Raw genomic sequence first — 14235 nt, 5'->3', positions numbered from 1 at the left:
TTGTGACTAAACTGGCCTGTGTAAAAACAGCTAGTAAAATTTTGGAGTGTTGGTTTCTTAGAACCCTCCTGAGGCAGGGATTGGATGTATTGGGTAGTTTCTTACTGCTGCATACCGAGGACCAGATAACTGCTTGTATCATGCTTTACCTCTGAATTGCTAGCCTACTTGCATAACTTTAGTTTTTCTTGAAACTATTTTTTTACATAGCCATTAGTACTCACTTTTGGCTATGATGACAGATTACTGTTTATCTCCCAATTAAAATTGGAGCTAAAATTTAGAAGCAGCAAAATACTTAAGAAACAAAGCTTAAAAGTTGCTTGTTTTCTAGGTACTTTACAACCTTGGAACAGTGACTCCACCCTGAACAGCAGGCAGCTGGAGCCAAGAACTGAGACAGACAGTGTGGGCACGCCACAGAGTAATGGAGGGATGCGCCTGCATGACTTTGTTTCGAAGACGGTAAGTCTGTGATTGTTCGTTTTGTTTTAGGTATGTTTTAATTTTTTAATTGTGAAAGTAATAAATACCAGGAATAAAGTTAAATACTTTAGTGTTATAAAGTTAAATGTCAAATTTCCTTCCTCATTCCAATTTTACTCTCCAGAAGTAACTATTGGTTACAGAGGTAAGTTTCTTTCCATTCTGTGAGTAATACTAAATTAAAGAGACCAACCTTTTCTGAAGCAATTGTTAGTGCTTTTTTTTTTTTTTTGTGAGACAGAGTCTTACTCTGTCACCCAGGCTGGAGTGCAGTGGTGTGATCATAGCTCACTGTAGCCTTAACCTCCCAGTCTCAAGCAATCCTCCCACCTCAGCTCCTGAGTAGTTGGGATACAGATGTGTGCCACCATGCCCGGCTAATTTTTAAATTTTTTGTAGAGACCTGGTCTTGCTATGTTGCCCAGGCTGGTCTCGAACTCCTGGGCTCAAGTGCTCCTCCTGCCTCAGCTCCCCAAGTGCTGGGATTACAGGCATGAGCTACCGTGCCTGGCCGATTGTTAGTACTTTTTAGTGACACATGTTTACATTTTTTCTTGAATATATCACCTAAGATTTTCAAAATGTTTTGCTTTTGTACCATTTGATTTCCTTATGAAAATCCAAGCAAATTAACTGAGGCTCAGAGGAGTTGACATTTTTGAGCCACATGATAGTAAGTGACACATTTAACATCCAGGTTTTCTTTTTTTCTTTTTTTTCATTTGAGACGGAGTATCACTCTGTTGCCCAGGCTGGAGTGCAGTGGCGTGATTTCGGCTCACTGCAACCTCTGCCTCCTGGGTTAAAATGATCCTCCTGCCTCAGCCTCCCAAGTAGCTGGGATTACAGGCGCCCGCCACCATGCCTGGCCAAATTTTTGTACTTTTAGTAGAGATGGGATTTCACCACGTTGGCCAGGCTGGTCTCGAACTCCTGACCTCAGGTGATCCTCCCGCCTTAGCCTCCCAAAGTGCTGGGATTACAGGCATGAGCTACCATGCCTTGCCAACATCCAACATCCAGGTTTTCTGCTCTTTGTAAACAAGTTCTTTCCACTACCTCACACTGCTGTCTTCCAGCTGGATGACCTTAAATGAGTTACTTAAACTCTTTTTGCTTCTGTTTCCTCATCTTAAAATGAAGAAAACAAAACCTATCTTATGGGATTACTGTGAGAATTACATATGTAAATATGTGTAAAGGGCTTAGAAAATTTTTTGGCACATACTAAGTGCTCAATAAATGTTAGTTGATTATGGCTGGGAGCAGTGGCTCACGTCTGTAATCCCAGCACTTAGGGAGACTGAGGCAGGTGGATCACCTGAGGTCGGGAGTTCGAGACCAGCCTGACCAACGTGGAGAAACCCCGTCTCTACTAACAATATAAAAATTAACCGGGCGTGGTGGCGCATGCCTGTAATCCCAGCTGCTTGGGAGGCTAAGGCAGGAGAATCGCTTGAACCCGGGAGGTGGAGGTTGCAGTGAGCCAACCTCCATCACACCATTGCACTCCAGCCTGGGCAACAAGAGTGAAACTCTGTCTCAAAAAAAGACAGAAAAAGGCCAGGCCCAGTGGCTCACGCCTGTAATCCTAGCACTTTGGGAGGCCGAGGTGGGTGAATCACAAGGTCAGGAGTTCAAGACCAGCCTGGCCAACATGGTGAAACCCCGTCTCTACTAAAAATACAAAAGATTAGCTGGGTGTAGTGGTGGGCACCTGTAATCCCAGTTACTTGAATGGCTGAGGCAGGAGAATCGCTTGAACCCGGGAGGCGGAGGTTGCAGTGAGCTGAGATTGCACCACTGCACTCCAGCCTGGTTGACAGAGTGAGACTCAGTCTCAAAAAAAAAAAAAAAAAAAAGTTGATTATGATGATAATTTTCTAATTCATATCACTCTGTTTCTTCTGCTCTGTTTTATCCCAGGTTATTAAACCTGAATCCTGTGTTCCATGTGGAAAGCGGATAAAATTTGGCAAATTATCTCTGAAGTGCCGAGACTGTCGTGTGGTCTCTCATCCAGAATGTCGGGACCGCTGTCCCCTTCCCTGCATTCCTACCCTGATAGGAACACCTGTCAAGATTGGAGAGGTATGACTTATACGAGCCGTCATTGTTTTACGGCCTCTTTATTCGCCTTTCAAAGGCTTAGTATCAGTTTTTGTTCTAAAATTAATGATCTCAAATATATTTCTTTCCACAAACAATGAATAGAATTGTAAGATATTTACTTGAAGAGTCCTATTTGGGTTTGTCTGTCTAATACCTTTCTAAACCAAACTTCTTTGCCCTCCCCTTTTTCCTCTTCCCTGCTTCTCCTTTCCTCCTCTTCTCCCTTCCTTCCTCCCCTTCATCCCATTTTGGAAAATTTCAGACATATATCAAACTAAAGAGATTAGTGTAACTAACCCCTGGTTCTTATCACTTAACTTCCATGACTACTAACTTGTGTCCATTCTCTTTTTTTTTTTTTTTTTTTCCTCTGCTGCCTAGGCTGGAGTGCACTGGCACGATCTCAGCTCACTGCAACCTCTGCCCCCTTGGGCTCAAGTGATTCTCTTGCCTCAGCCTCCCAAGTAGCTGGAATTACAGACATGTACCACCACCATGCCCGGCTAATTTTTTTTTGGTTGTATTTTTAGTAGAGACGGGGTTTCACCATGTTGGCCAGGCTGGTCTCAAGCTCCTGACTTCAAGTGATCCGCCCACCTCAGCCTCTCAAAGTGCTGGGACTACAGGCATGAGCCACCGTGCCCGGCCATGTCCATTCTTTTTTTAATGTCTCTTTTTTTTGAGACAGAGTTTCCATGTTGCCCAGGCTGGAGTGTGGTATTGCAACTTTGACTCACTGCAGCCTCTGTCTCCTGGGCTCAAGTGATTCTCATGCCTCAGCCTCCCAAGTTGCTGGGACTGCAGGCGTGTGCTACCATGCTCAACTAATTTTTTCGTATTTTTAGTAGAGATGGGGTTTTGCCATGTTGGCCAGGCTGGTCTTGAACTCCTGACTTCAAGTGATCTGCCTGCCTTGGCCTCTTAAAGTGTTGGGATTCTAGGTGTGAGCCATGGCACCCAGCCTTTATGTCTGTTCTTGATTTATCAATACTGTCGTTGCCTCTTCCTAACTCTGTCCAATGAATTACTTGGAAGCAAATCTCAGCTATCATATCATTTTATCTGTGATAAAATTATCTTTTTATTCTTGCTTTTATGTTAGACATACTTCATAATAGGGTATCAAGATTAAGTTGCTTATTTCCAAATATTTAACCAGTTTAATCCAAACTGATTAAATCCATTAAGAAATTATTTATTGCCGGGCGCGGTGGCTCAAGCCTGTAATCCCAGCACTTTGGGAGGCTGAGACGGGCGGATCACGAGGTCAGGAGATCGAGACCATCCTGGCTAACATGGTGAAACCCCGTCTCTACTAAAAAATACAAAAAACTAGCCGGGCGAGGTGGCGGGCGCCTGTAGTCCCAGCTACTCGGGAGGCTGAGGCAGGAGAATGGCGTGAACCCGGGAGGCGGAGCTTGCAGTGAGCTGAGATCCGGCCATTGCACTCCAGCCCGGGCAACAGAGCGAGACTCCGTCTCAAAAAAAAAAAAAAAAAAGAAATTATTGCTGAGCATGGTAGCTCATGCCTGTAATCTCAGCACTTTGGGAGGCTGAGGCAGGAAAATCACTTGAGCCTAAGAGTTTGAGACCAGCCTGGACAACAAAGCAAGATTCCATCTCTACAAAGAATAAATAAATAAGTTAGCCAGATTAGTGGTGTATGCCTGTGTTTATAGCTCCTCAGGGAGATAGGCTGGACTATTGCTTAAGGTGGGGAGGTTGAAACTGCAGTGAGCCATGATTACACCACTGCACTCCAGCCTAGGGAATAGAGCAAGACCCTATCTCGAAAAAAAAAAAAATTTATTATGTAAGCAACATTAGCAAGAATCAAAATGACTACCTTCCTACCTACTCTTCAGCAAATCAAATGTTATTTTCCCCTAATCCTACAAGTTCTTATCCATGCCTGTACTTTTTTTGGTTGTTTTTTTTTTTTTGTTTTTTTTTTTTTTTTTTTTTGAGAGGATGTTTTGCTCTTGTTGCCCAGGCTGGAGTGCAATGGTGCAATCTCAGCTCACCGCAACCTCCACCTCCTGGGTTCAAGCGATTCTCCTGCCTCAGTCTCCCTGGGATTACAGGCATGTGCCACCACGCCTGGCTGATTTTGTATTTTTAGTAGAGACAGGGTTTCTCCATGTTGGTCAGGCTGGTCTCGAACTCCTGACGTCAGGTGATCTGCCCACCTCGGCCTCCTACAGTGCTGGGATTACAGGTGTGAGCTACCGCATCTGGCCACCTGTACATTTTTTTTTACACATGTTCTGTACTCTAATATAGAACCATGGAGTTCTCCCCTACAGGTAGGTTTGTGTCATGATCAACTGTGATAAGATGTGTTAAGTAATTTTTTTTACTGAGGATAATGAAAGCATAAAAAATTATTTTTCTCTTATTCCAGAGTTCTTCTGTTAGAAAAAAAAAATCCGTTTAGAGTAATAAATTATTTTATATTAAAGGCTATACCTGTAACTTCATTATTGCTTTTTTCTGCTGTCCTTGAGTGGATGAGAAGGAGGTAGTTATAGCTGGTGGTCTTATTCCTTGTTCACATAAGAGTGTGGTATATATGAAAGAGAAAAAAAAAAGTGTGGTATATATGATAATAAATCAGTCCTGGCATGGAGGTAGGAAAAATAATTGATAGTCTCTGTTTTAATATATGCTTTGGGAATAGGAATTTAAAAGTAGACATGATGTCCCAGTCTGAGAATAAGATTGGAGGTGGTTCTTCACATGTCGTCTTCATCTGTTGGTCTACATGGTGTAAATAATAATTTAAAACTCTTTTTTTCCAGGGAATGCTGGCAGACTTTGTGTCCCAGACTTCTCCAATGATCCCCTCCATTGTTGTGCATTGTGTAAATGAGATTGAGCAAAGAGGTCTGACTGAGGTAAGAGTCAACCGTAGGAGATGGTGAATTTGTTATTTGTGTTAATTAGGAGGTTTTTAAATAAAAATGTCATTTTGATAATAGACAGGCCTGTATAGGATCTCCGGCTGTGACCGCACAGTAAAAGAGCTGAAAGAGAAATTCCTCAGAGTGAAAACTGTACCCCTCCTCAGCAAAGTGGATGATATCCATGCTGTCTGTAGCCTTCTAAAAGACTTTCTTCGAAACCTCAAAGAACCTCTTCTGACCTTTCGCCTAAACAAAGCCTTTATGGAAGCAGCAGGTAAGGGCAGATGTAACATTTGAATATGAATTCCTCCACGGCAGTAGTTTTCTTACTCTTTTTATTTTTTTATTTATTTTTTATTTTTTTAGACAGAGTCTCACTCTGTCGCTCAGGCTGAAGTCAGTGGCATGATCTAGGCTCACTGCAACCTCTGTCTCCCAGGTTCAAGCGATTCTCCTGCCTCAGCCTCCTGAGTAGCTGGGATTACAGGCGTGTGACGTCACGCCCGGCTAATTTTTTGTATTTTTAGTAGAGACGGGGTTTCACCGTGTTAGCCAGGATGGTCTCGATCTCCTGACCCTGTGATTCGCCCGCCTCAGCCTCCCAAAGTGCTGCGATTATAGGCGTGAGCTACGGTGCCGGGCCTCTTTTTTGTTCGTTTGTTTGTTTGTTTAAGACGGTGTCTCTGCTGCCCTGGCTGGAGTGCAGTGGTACTATCTCAGTTCACTGTAACCTCCGCCTCCTGGGTTCAAGAGATTCTCCTGCCTCAACCTCCTGAGTAGCTGAGATTACAGGCACACACCACCACGCCCAGGTAATTTTTTGTATTTTTAGTGGAAACGGGACTTCACCATGTTAGCCAGGCTGGTTTCAAACTCCTGACCTCAGGTGATCCACCCACCTCGGCCTCCCAAAGTGCTGGGATTACAGGCATGAGCCACCACTCCTGGCCACCTTACTCTTTTTATTAGCTCCTGCCTAGTACAGTGCCTGAAACATAGTAGGTGCTCAAGTAGTTTGATGGATGGGTAACTGTATGCATGTCACCTTTGCCTGTCCTCTTCCTTTCTCATTACGTTATTATGCACAGTGCTCTTCCTTTCTTTCCTTCCTCTCCAGTTAGGCTGGAGCTTTTTCAGTTCTTAGACTATACCAATCTTACTCCCTACTGTAAGGCCTTCACATTTGTTGTCTCAACCTGAATGCTCTTACATTAGATACTGTATGGTTTGCTCCTTTATTTCTTTCATATTTCTCTTCATATACCTTGTCCCCAGAAACACCTTTTCTGACAACCTTATCTAGATTAACGGCTCTCATTTCTTTCTAGCTTCTTGCCTGCCTTGTTTCTTCATTTATGTATGACTCTACCTGATAGGTATTTGCTTTTTGACTGACTCCACCAATAGTATGTAGGTTACATAAGGTAAGGGCTTTATTTACTTCTCCTTTATCCTTGGCACTTGTACCTGGCACATCGTAGGCCCTTAAATATGTTTTATGAATGAATACTTTCTTGGTAATTGTAGTCACTGCAATTGTATGCCTGTCTTCCTAGCACATCTGTTGCCAACTGCTTTCCCTAACTTCAAAGGCCGATTTTTTAAAAGTTCTGACTTCTAATATTGAGCTGTTGGCCAGTATCCTGCTTGTTAATGAAACCAGAGTCTGATGTAGTCATGAACTAATCAGGAGTTTCAGAAGCTTACTGTATAGATGAGACTTTGTGGTCGATAACTTGGAAGCCCGCTGTCAAGGGAAAGAAGTTTAGGCCTCTTGGTGCTTTCTTTTCAATTACAGAAATCACAGATGAAGACAACAGCATAGCTGCCATGTACCAGGCTGTTGGTGAACTGCCCCAGGCCAACAGGGACACATTAGCTTTCCTCATGATTCACTTGCAGAGGTGAGTACCGCAGAAACTTGTTCTGGGAGTTAGGGAATTTTTTTCCAAGGGGAAGATAATGTGAGTTGAGTGTTTGGGAGTATAAGGGATGAATTGTTTTCTTATAGAATTTATATTTTGGTCTGCATTTAAGCAAGGAGCAAGACTTCTAATTTAATATTCTTTTGCTTAGAGTGGCTCAGAGTCCACATACTAAAATGGATGTTGCCAATCTGGCTAAAGTCTTTGGCCCTACAATAGTGGCCCATGCTGTGCCCAATCCAGACCCAGTAACAATGTTACAGGACATCAAGCGTCAACCCAAGGTAGGCAGGTGCAGGGGGGGTGTGTGTGTGTGTGTGTGTGTGTGAACTTGTGTAATGTGATAACATAAAAGAAAGTCGAGAAGCCCTGGGCTTTGGAAGTTTGCTAACAGATTTGCTGGCTTTTAGGTGGTTGAGCGCCTGCTTTCCTTGCCCCTGGAGTATTGGAGTCAGTTCATGATGGTAGAGCAAGAGAACATTGACCCCCTACATGTCATTGAAAACTCAAATGCCTTTTCAACACCACAGACACCAGATATTAAAGGTAAGGCCCAAGATGTGCTTCTTCAGGGACTTGGCTCCCTCTTTAGTTTTAGTCATGTGCCCTCTTCCTGCCTTTGCTAGAGCTGTTTGAAAATTCTAACATTAAAGGAAAATTTGTATAATTCTACCATTGTAATTTTTTTTCGCTTTTCCATGTTCTCCTTTCTTTATCCATATGGATATATGTTTTTTAAATATAGATGTAATAGGCTGGGCATGTTGACTCACACCTGTAGTCCCAGCACTTTGGGAAGCCGAGGCAGGCGGATCACAAGGTCAAGGGATTGAGACCATCCTGGCCAACATGGTGAAACCCCATCTCTACTAAAAATACAAAAATTAGCTGGGTGTGGTGGCACGTGCCTGTAATCCCAGCTACCTGGGCTGCTGAGGCACGAGAATCGCTGGAACCCAGGAGGCGGAATTTGCAGTGAGCTCAGATCGCGCCACTGCACTCCAGCCTGGTAACAGTGAGACTCCGTCTCCAAAAAAAAAAGATATAATAATAGTTTAAATATAATCCATTCTTATTTCACTTAGCATGTTGTGAGAACTTTTTCTCATATATAATCTTATTTGCTTAAATGTTCTAGTAGGTATTAACATTATTTTATAATTTTTCATAATTACAAGTAATGCTATAGTCAATATTATATGTATGTATCCTCTTTTCCCTTAATGATAAATTCCCAAGAGTGGGAATCACTGAATTAAATGGCTTAAACATTTTTACGAATCTTGGTATGTTTTACCAACTTGATTTCTTAAATTTCTTATAGGCTTTTCCAATTTCTATTGCTAACCAACAATTTGATATGAATAGGCTGGTTTCACTCCAGTCTCACTGTCATTGGAGACCCATTCTTTCATTATTGCAAGTTCCTTCTAAGGAAGCATATTGTTTCTTCTAGTATAGCTAAAAGTCAGATGTTTAGATGTTAGATTTGTGAAGTGTGGAGTTAGAGAATGGCCTAAATCAGGAAGTGTCAGCTATTCATTGAGTTCAAAAGATACACTAGTGTGTTACAGAATGATGACAAAAATGATTTCTGGGACTTTGCTAGATGTCTAACCTTAGCTCTTAAGTGCTTCAGAGGGTAATCAGCTTAAAACTAGCCATCTAAAAAGATACCTTCTTTTTTCCCACCTTTCTTAAAAATATATCTGAACTTTGAAGTGAGTTTACTGGGACCTGTGACCACTCCTGAACATCAGCTTCTCAAGACTCCTTCATCTAGTTCCCTGTCACAGAGAGTCCGTTCCACCCTCACCAAGAACACTCCCAGGTATGCAGAATTGGCCTTCCTAGGAAATAAAAAACAATTGCTTTCTTACACTTCCTATTATATTGAAGCTTATTGAAAGAAAAATTGCATTAGATTTTAGCTAGCAACTAGACTTTATAAAAGGGAATGTGGAGCTATAAGGATTCCTTCTTTAAAAAGGTTCTGAAAGTCTTTACTATTTCCCCGCCCTCATTGTAGGTGACTAAGAGTACCTTGCAAAATAGTTGTCTAGGGTTTCCTACTTATAGTGGGTCATATCAAGTAATATTATAGTTGTTTATTCAACCATTTTTTATAGAATACTTGTCCAGTTCATTCTCTTTTGTAGATTTGGGAGCAAAAGCAAGTCTGCCACTAACCTAGGACGACAAGGCAACTTTTTTGCTTCTCCAATGCTCAAGTGAAGTCACATCTGCCTGTTACTTCCCAACATTGACTGACTATAAGAAAGGACACACCTGTACTCTGCTCTGCAGCCTCCTGTACTCATTACTACTTTTAGCATTCTCCAGGCTTTTACTCAAGTTTAATTGTGCATGATCGTTTTATTAAAACTATGTATACCTTCCCTTCCTTCTCCTCAAGTCACATAATATCAGCACTTTGTGCTGGTGGTTGTTGGGAGCTTTTAGATGAGACATCTTTCCAGGGGTAGAAGGGTTAGTATGGAATTGGTTATGATTCTTTTTGGGGAAGGGGGTTATTGTTCCTTTGGCTTAAAGCCAAATGCTGCTCATAGAATGAACGATCTTTCTCTAGTTTCGTTTAGAACTGATTTCCATGAGACAATGACAGAAACTTTACTTATCTGATAAGATTGGCTTGTCTCAGGGTGGGAAGTGGGAGGGCAGGGCAAATAAAGGATTAGACCAGAGGATTTAGGATGCCTCCTAAGAACTGGAAGTTCTCATTCCCTATTATGAACGGAGCTATAATATGGAGCTTTCATAAAAATGGGATACATTGAGGACAGAACGAGTGATGGGAATATGCATAGCTTTAATTTGGATGATTAGATCTTTAATAGTGTTAAGTGGCACAACCTTGTAAATGTGAAAGTACAACTTGTATTTATCTCTAATGTGCCACTGGCTGAACTTTGAGTTCATTTGGGGTCAAAGCCAGTTTTTCTTATAAAATTGAATTCATTCTGATGCTTGACCCCCATACCCCCAACCTTGTCCAGTGGAGCCCAACTTCTAAAGGTCAATATGTCCTTTGGCATCCCAACTAACAATAAAGAGTAGGCTATAAGGGAAGATTGTCAATATTTTACGTGGTAAGAAAAGCCACAGTCATTTTTTTCTTTGCACTTTGGATGCTGAAATTTTCCCATGGAACATAGCCACATCTAGATAAATGTGAGCTTTTTCTTCTGTTAAAATTATTCTTAATGTCTGTAAAAATGATTTTTTTCTATAGAATGTTTGACTTCATATTGACCTTTACCTGTAAAACACCTATTTCGGATAATATTTGGAAAAAAAAGTAAATAGCTTTTTCAAAATGAACATGAGGCTGGTTTTCTTGTCTTGGAAGGTAATTTTCAATGCCTTTTTGAAAATCATTTCTGGGGCTGGGCATGGTGACTCATGCCTATAATCCCAGCACTTTGGGAGGCCAAGATGGGTGGATCACCTGAGGTCAAGAGTTTGAGATATGGCCAAACCCTGTCTCTACAAAAAATACAAAATTAGCCGGGCGTGGTGGCACACACCCATGATCCCAGCTACTCAGGAAGCTGATGTGGGAAAATTGAGCCTGGGAGGCGGAGGTTGCAGTGAGCTGAGATCGTGCCACTGCACTCCAGCCTGAGTAACAGAGTGTGAGACCCTGTCTCAAAAAAAAAAGAAAAAATTACATCCTTCAACATGTCTTGACTCTGTTGTTCATCCCCATTTCCCACTCTCTGGACCCACCCCAGTCTTACCACCACCGGGAGTTTGTTTCTTCATTTCTCGTCAGTCTTTCTTTGTCCAAACTGGAGTTGTAGAGTTGTCCTGTGCCTGTTGTGTTGTTTAAAGAAACCACAGTCATGAGTTGCATAATGACGGGGATACATTGAGAGGTGCTTCATTAGGTGATTTCATTGTGTGAACCTGAGTGTCCTTACACAAACCTGGATGGTGTGACCTACTACACACCTAGGCTATATGGTAGAGCCTATTGCTCCTAGGCTACAAACCTGTACAGCATGTGACTGTTCTGAACACTGTAGGCAGTTGTAACACATGGTAAGTATTTATGTATCTAAACCGAAAGGGTACAGTAAAACTATGGTTATTATAATCTTATGTGATCACTGTTGTATATGGGATGCATTGTTAATCAAAACGTAATGTAGTGTGTGACTGTACTTAAAAAATAACAACAACAACTTTTTAAACAAGTCTTTAGGGACCAGAATGGTGCAGATAAAAAAAAAATTGCCTCTGGCTGGCTGACTGCCTAGAACATCCTTCACTGCTGGAAGTGACTCTGGAGTGAGCTGGAATGATTAACTGAGGGCACCTGCACTTGGAACTCTGAAGCTGGTGAACAGAATGTATCTGAGATTGAACGTAAACAGTTGCAGGCTTAATATGTAACTGTGGAGAGAGGAGGCAACCTACTGGCTTTTTTCCCAGGAGGGGGCAGCTTCACGGCAGGGCCCATCTGCCTCAGCAAACTGACAGAGGATGGGTCCCATACCCCCTTTCACACATGCCGGCTAGGCCTTATTTTTTAAAACTCTGCCCTAGATGCTACCTCTTTTCTTATGTCTTTGCAATCCTAGCATTGGCCTGGTTCCATATTTGCTGTTCTGTAGTATCTCCCCAAGGTGCATTTCAAGTCACTAATGTAGAGGAAGTAAATGGATTGTGTAACATTAGTGAAGGCAAGGCTACCCTATGCAGGAACCAATGGTCCATTAACGAAAAAGGAAATGGTCCTGTGTGTCAAATGTTGGCAACCATTTGCTCAGTTTTTGGGCTAGGCCAAGAGACCTTAGCCATGAAAATAATTCTGATGATAGCAAAGGGAAATATATACCCACCTTCAACTTCTTTAACAGTACTTCCTGCGGAACAGTCTGACTTTCCAGGGTCTTCTTAATTAAATTATACCTCCTCAGTGTGAGGGCTGTGGAAGGGGGTCCAGTGCTTTGGTGTAGGCATCACTCCATCTCTTACTCCTAACCCTTTCTGATGTTCCTCTCTTTTAATGCAGTTTAATTTTACTGTCACACTTGCTAATAAACAGAATCTTTAAATTGTGACATTTACCTCTATTCTCCCTGATCTATGCAAGACTCCCGAATTTGATGTTTATCTAACTGGGCAAGCATTACATGGTTGGATTCAGCCGCAACAATTTGAGTTTATTACTAGGTGTTTAACAACTTAGCCTTCCTTAAGAAGGTGAATTCATTGCTTGCAGAGATAGAAGAAGGAATGTGAGTTTTGTTCAGAGGACGTTTAGGGTGCACAATTGATTTACTAGGGGAAAAAAGTAGTCATTTTTGGTTATGAACTGAACCGGTGGCATTGAAAGTGGTCTTGTGTTCTTTTTATTTTATTATTTATTTTATGCCTCCCAAGTAGCTGGGACAACAGGCATGCCCCACCATGCCCAGCTAATTTTTAATTTTTTTTATAGAGATGAGGTCTCACTATGTTGCCCAGGTTAGTCTCAAATTCCTGGACTTAAGTGATCCTCCTGCTGCAGCCTCCCAACAAAGTGCTGGGATTACAGGCATGAGCCACTGTGCCCAGCCAGTTCTTGCATGCTTAAATTATTAGGCAGCACAAAATGACAAAGAGAGCCGAGTGAGTACAGGGAGCAAAGGTATCAGGCTTGCTGTTTTTGTTTTGTTATGGTAGGGTCTACCTGCACACCTATTTAGCTTCAGATAGATTGATATGGTTTGTGTCACCACCCAAATCTCATCTTGAATTGTAGTTCCCATAATCCCCACATGTCGTGGTAGGGACCCAGTGGGAGGTAATTGAATCATGGGGACAGTTACCCTCGTGGTGTTCTCTTGATAGCAAGTTCTCACAAGATCTGATGGTTTTATAAGGAGCTTTCCCCCCTTTTGCTCTGCACTTCTTGCTGCTGCCATCTGAAGAAGGACATGTTTGCTTTCCCTTCTGCCATGATTGTAAGTTTCCTGAGGCCTCCCCAGCCCTGCTGAACTGTGAGTCAATTAAACCTCTTTCCTTTATAAATTACCCGGTCTTGGGTATGTATTTATTAGCAGTGTGAGAATGGAATAATACATAGATACATACACACACACGTACATTACACATGATTTCCTGTTGGAAAAGCATTTAGAGGCCCCACTGCTATGCCTGGCAGGCCAAGGGGTTCAATCGTGCATCACCTTTTCTTAGGCTTTCAGCATGGGCAGGGCAAGAGCTGGTGTGGATACCCAGATGTGAGAAGTGAGGGTGGCACAGCTCACACAGTAGGTTCTTGATCAATGTGCTTTGATGATAGTCTGGGTGATGACTCAGGTTTCAGCCACTGATGGAAAAAGCTTTCAAGCATGCAGAGTTGGGGCACGTTAGCCATTCTGCTTTTAGTGTAAACAGGGTTTGGAGAATGGCCACTTAACCTAAGAACTTGGTAATTTTTTTATATGCCCCCTGTAGTGGGGATATTTTGTAAATAAGTGAAGGCGCCAGGCCAGGAGGTCCCTAACTTGAGTAATTTATTACACACTGGTTCTCAGAGCTGTATTTGTTGATGGTTTGTGTTCACAAAGTCAGGTGGAAGACAGCTTGACGCCACCAGGAATAACCTTGTAGCATGTGGGAGTTTTGTCCTCTGCAATTGCGTGGGATGGGGAAGGAGGCTACTTTTCAGGGACTCCTAGTTGGAAGCAGGAATTTTTCCTTTTGTCTACCTTTCTCCCTCTATAACTCTTGCCAGGCTTCATTTAGCTGCATTGTTTTTTATGCAGCATTACTCTCATATCTCACACAAT

At 42.2% G+C, this 14235-nt stretch overlaps 1 protein-coding gene across 10 annotated transcripts in view; it reads left to right on the top strand.

The window, feature by feature from the left end:
* Positions 1–10771, top strand: part of RACGAP1 (Rac GTPase activating protein 1) — a 36702-nt gene extending 25931 nt beyond the window's left edge. For all 10 annotated transcript variants that reach the window (XM_005570807.4, XM_005570804.4, XM_005570801.4 and 7 more), the window contains 9 exons: positions 335–465; positions 2413–2577; positions 5400–5495; positions 5580–5778; positions 7303–7408; positions 7581–7713; positions 7840–7975; positions 9152–9260; positions 9589–10771. In XM_005570807.4, coding sequence (XP_005570864.1) covers positions 335–465; positions 2413–2577; positions 5400–5495; positions 5580–5778; positions 7303–7408; positions 7581–7713; positions 7840–7975; positions 9152–9260; positions 9589–9664 — 1151 coding nt within the window. In that variant the 3' untranslated portion in view covers positions 9665–10771. The remainder of the gene's footprint in view (positions 1–334; positions 466–2412; positions 2578–5399; positions 5496–5579; positions 5779–7302; positions 7409–7580; positions 7714–7839; positions 7976–9151; positions 9261–9588) is intronic.
* The last annotated feature ends 3464 nt before the right edge of the window (positions 10772–14235 follow it).

The sequence above is a fragment of the Macaca fascicularis genome, chromosome 11, assembly GCF_037993035.2.
Source record: "Macaca fascicularis isolate 582-1 chromosome 11, T2T-MFA8v1.1".
NCBI lineage: Eukaryota > Metazoa > Chordata > Mammalia > Primates > Cercopithecidae > Macaca > Macaca fascicularis.
The sequence above is the reverse complement of the archived record's forward strand: the minus strand, read 5'-3'. Positions and strand labels throughout refer to the sequence as shown.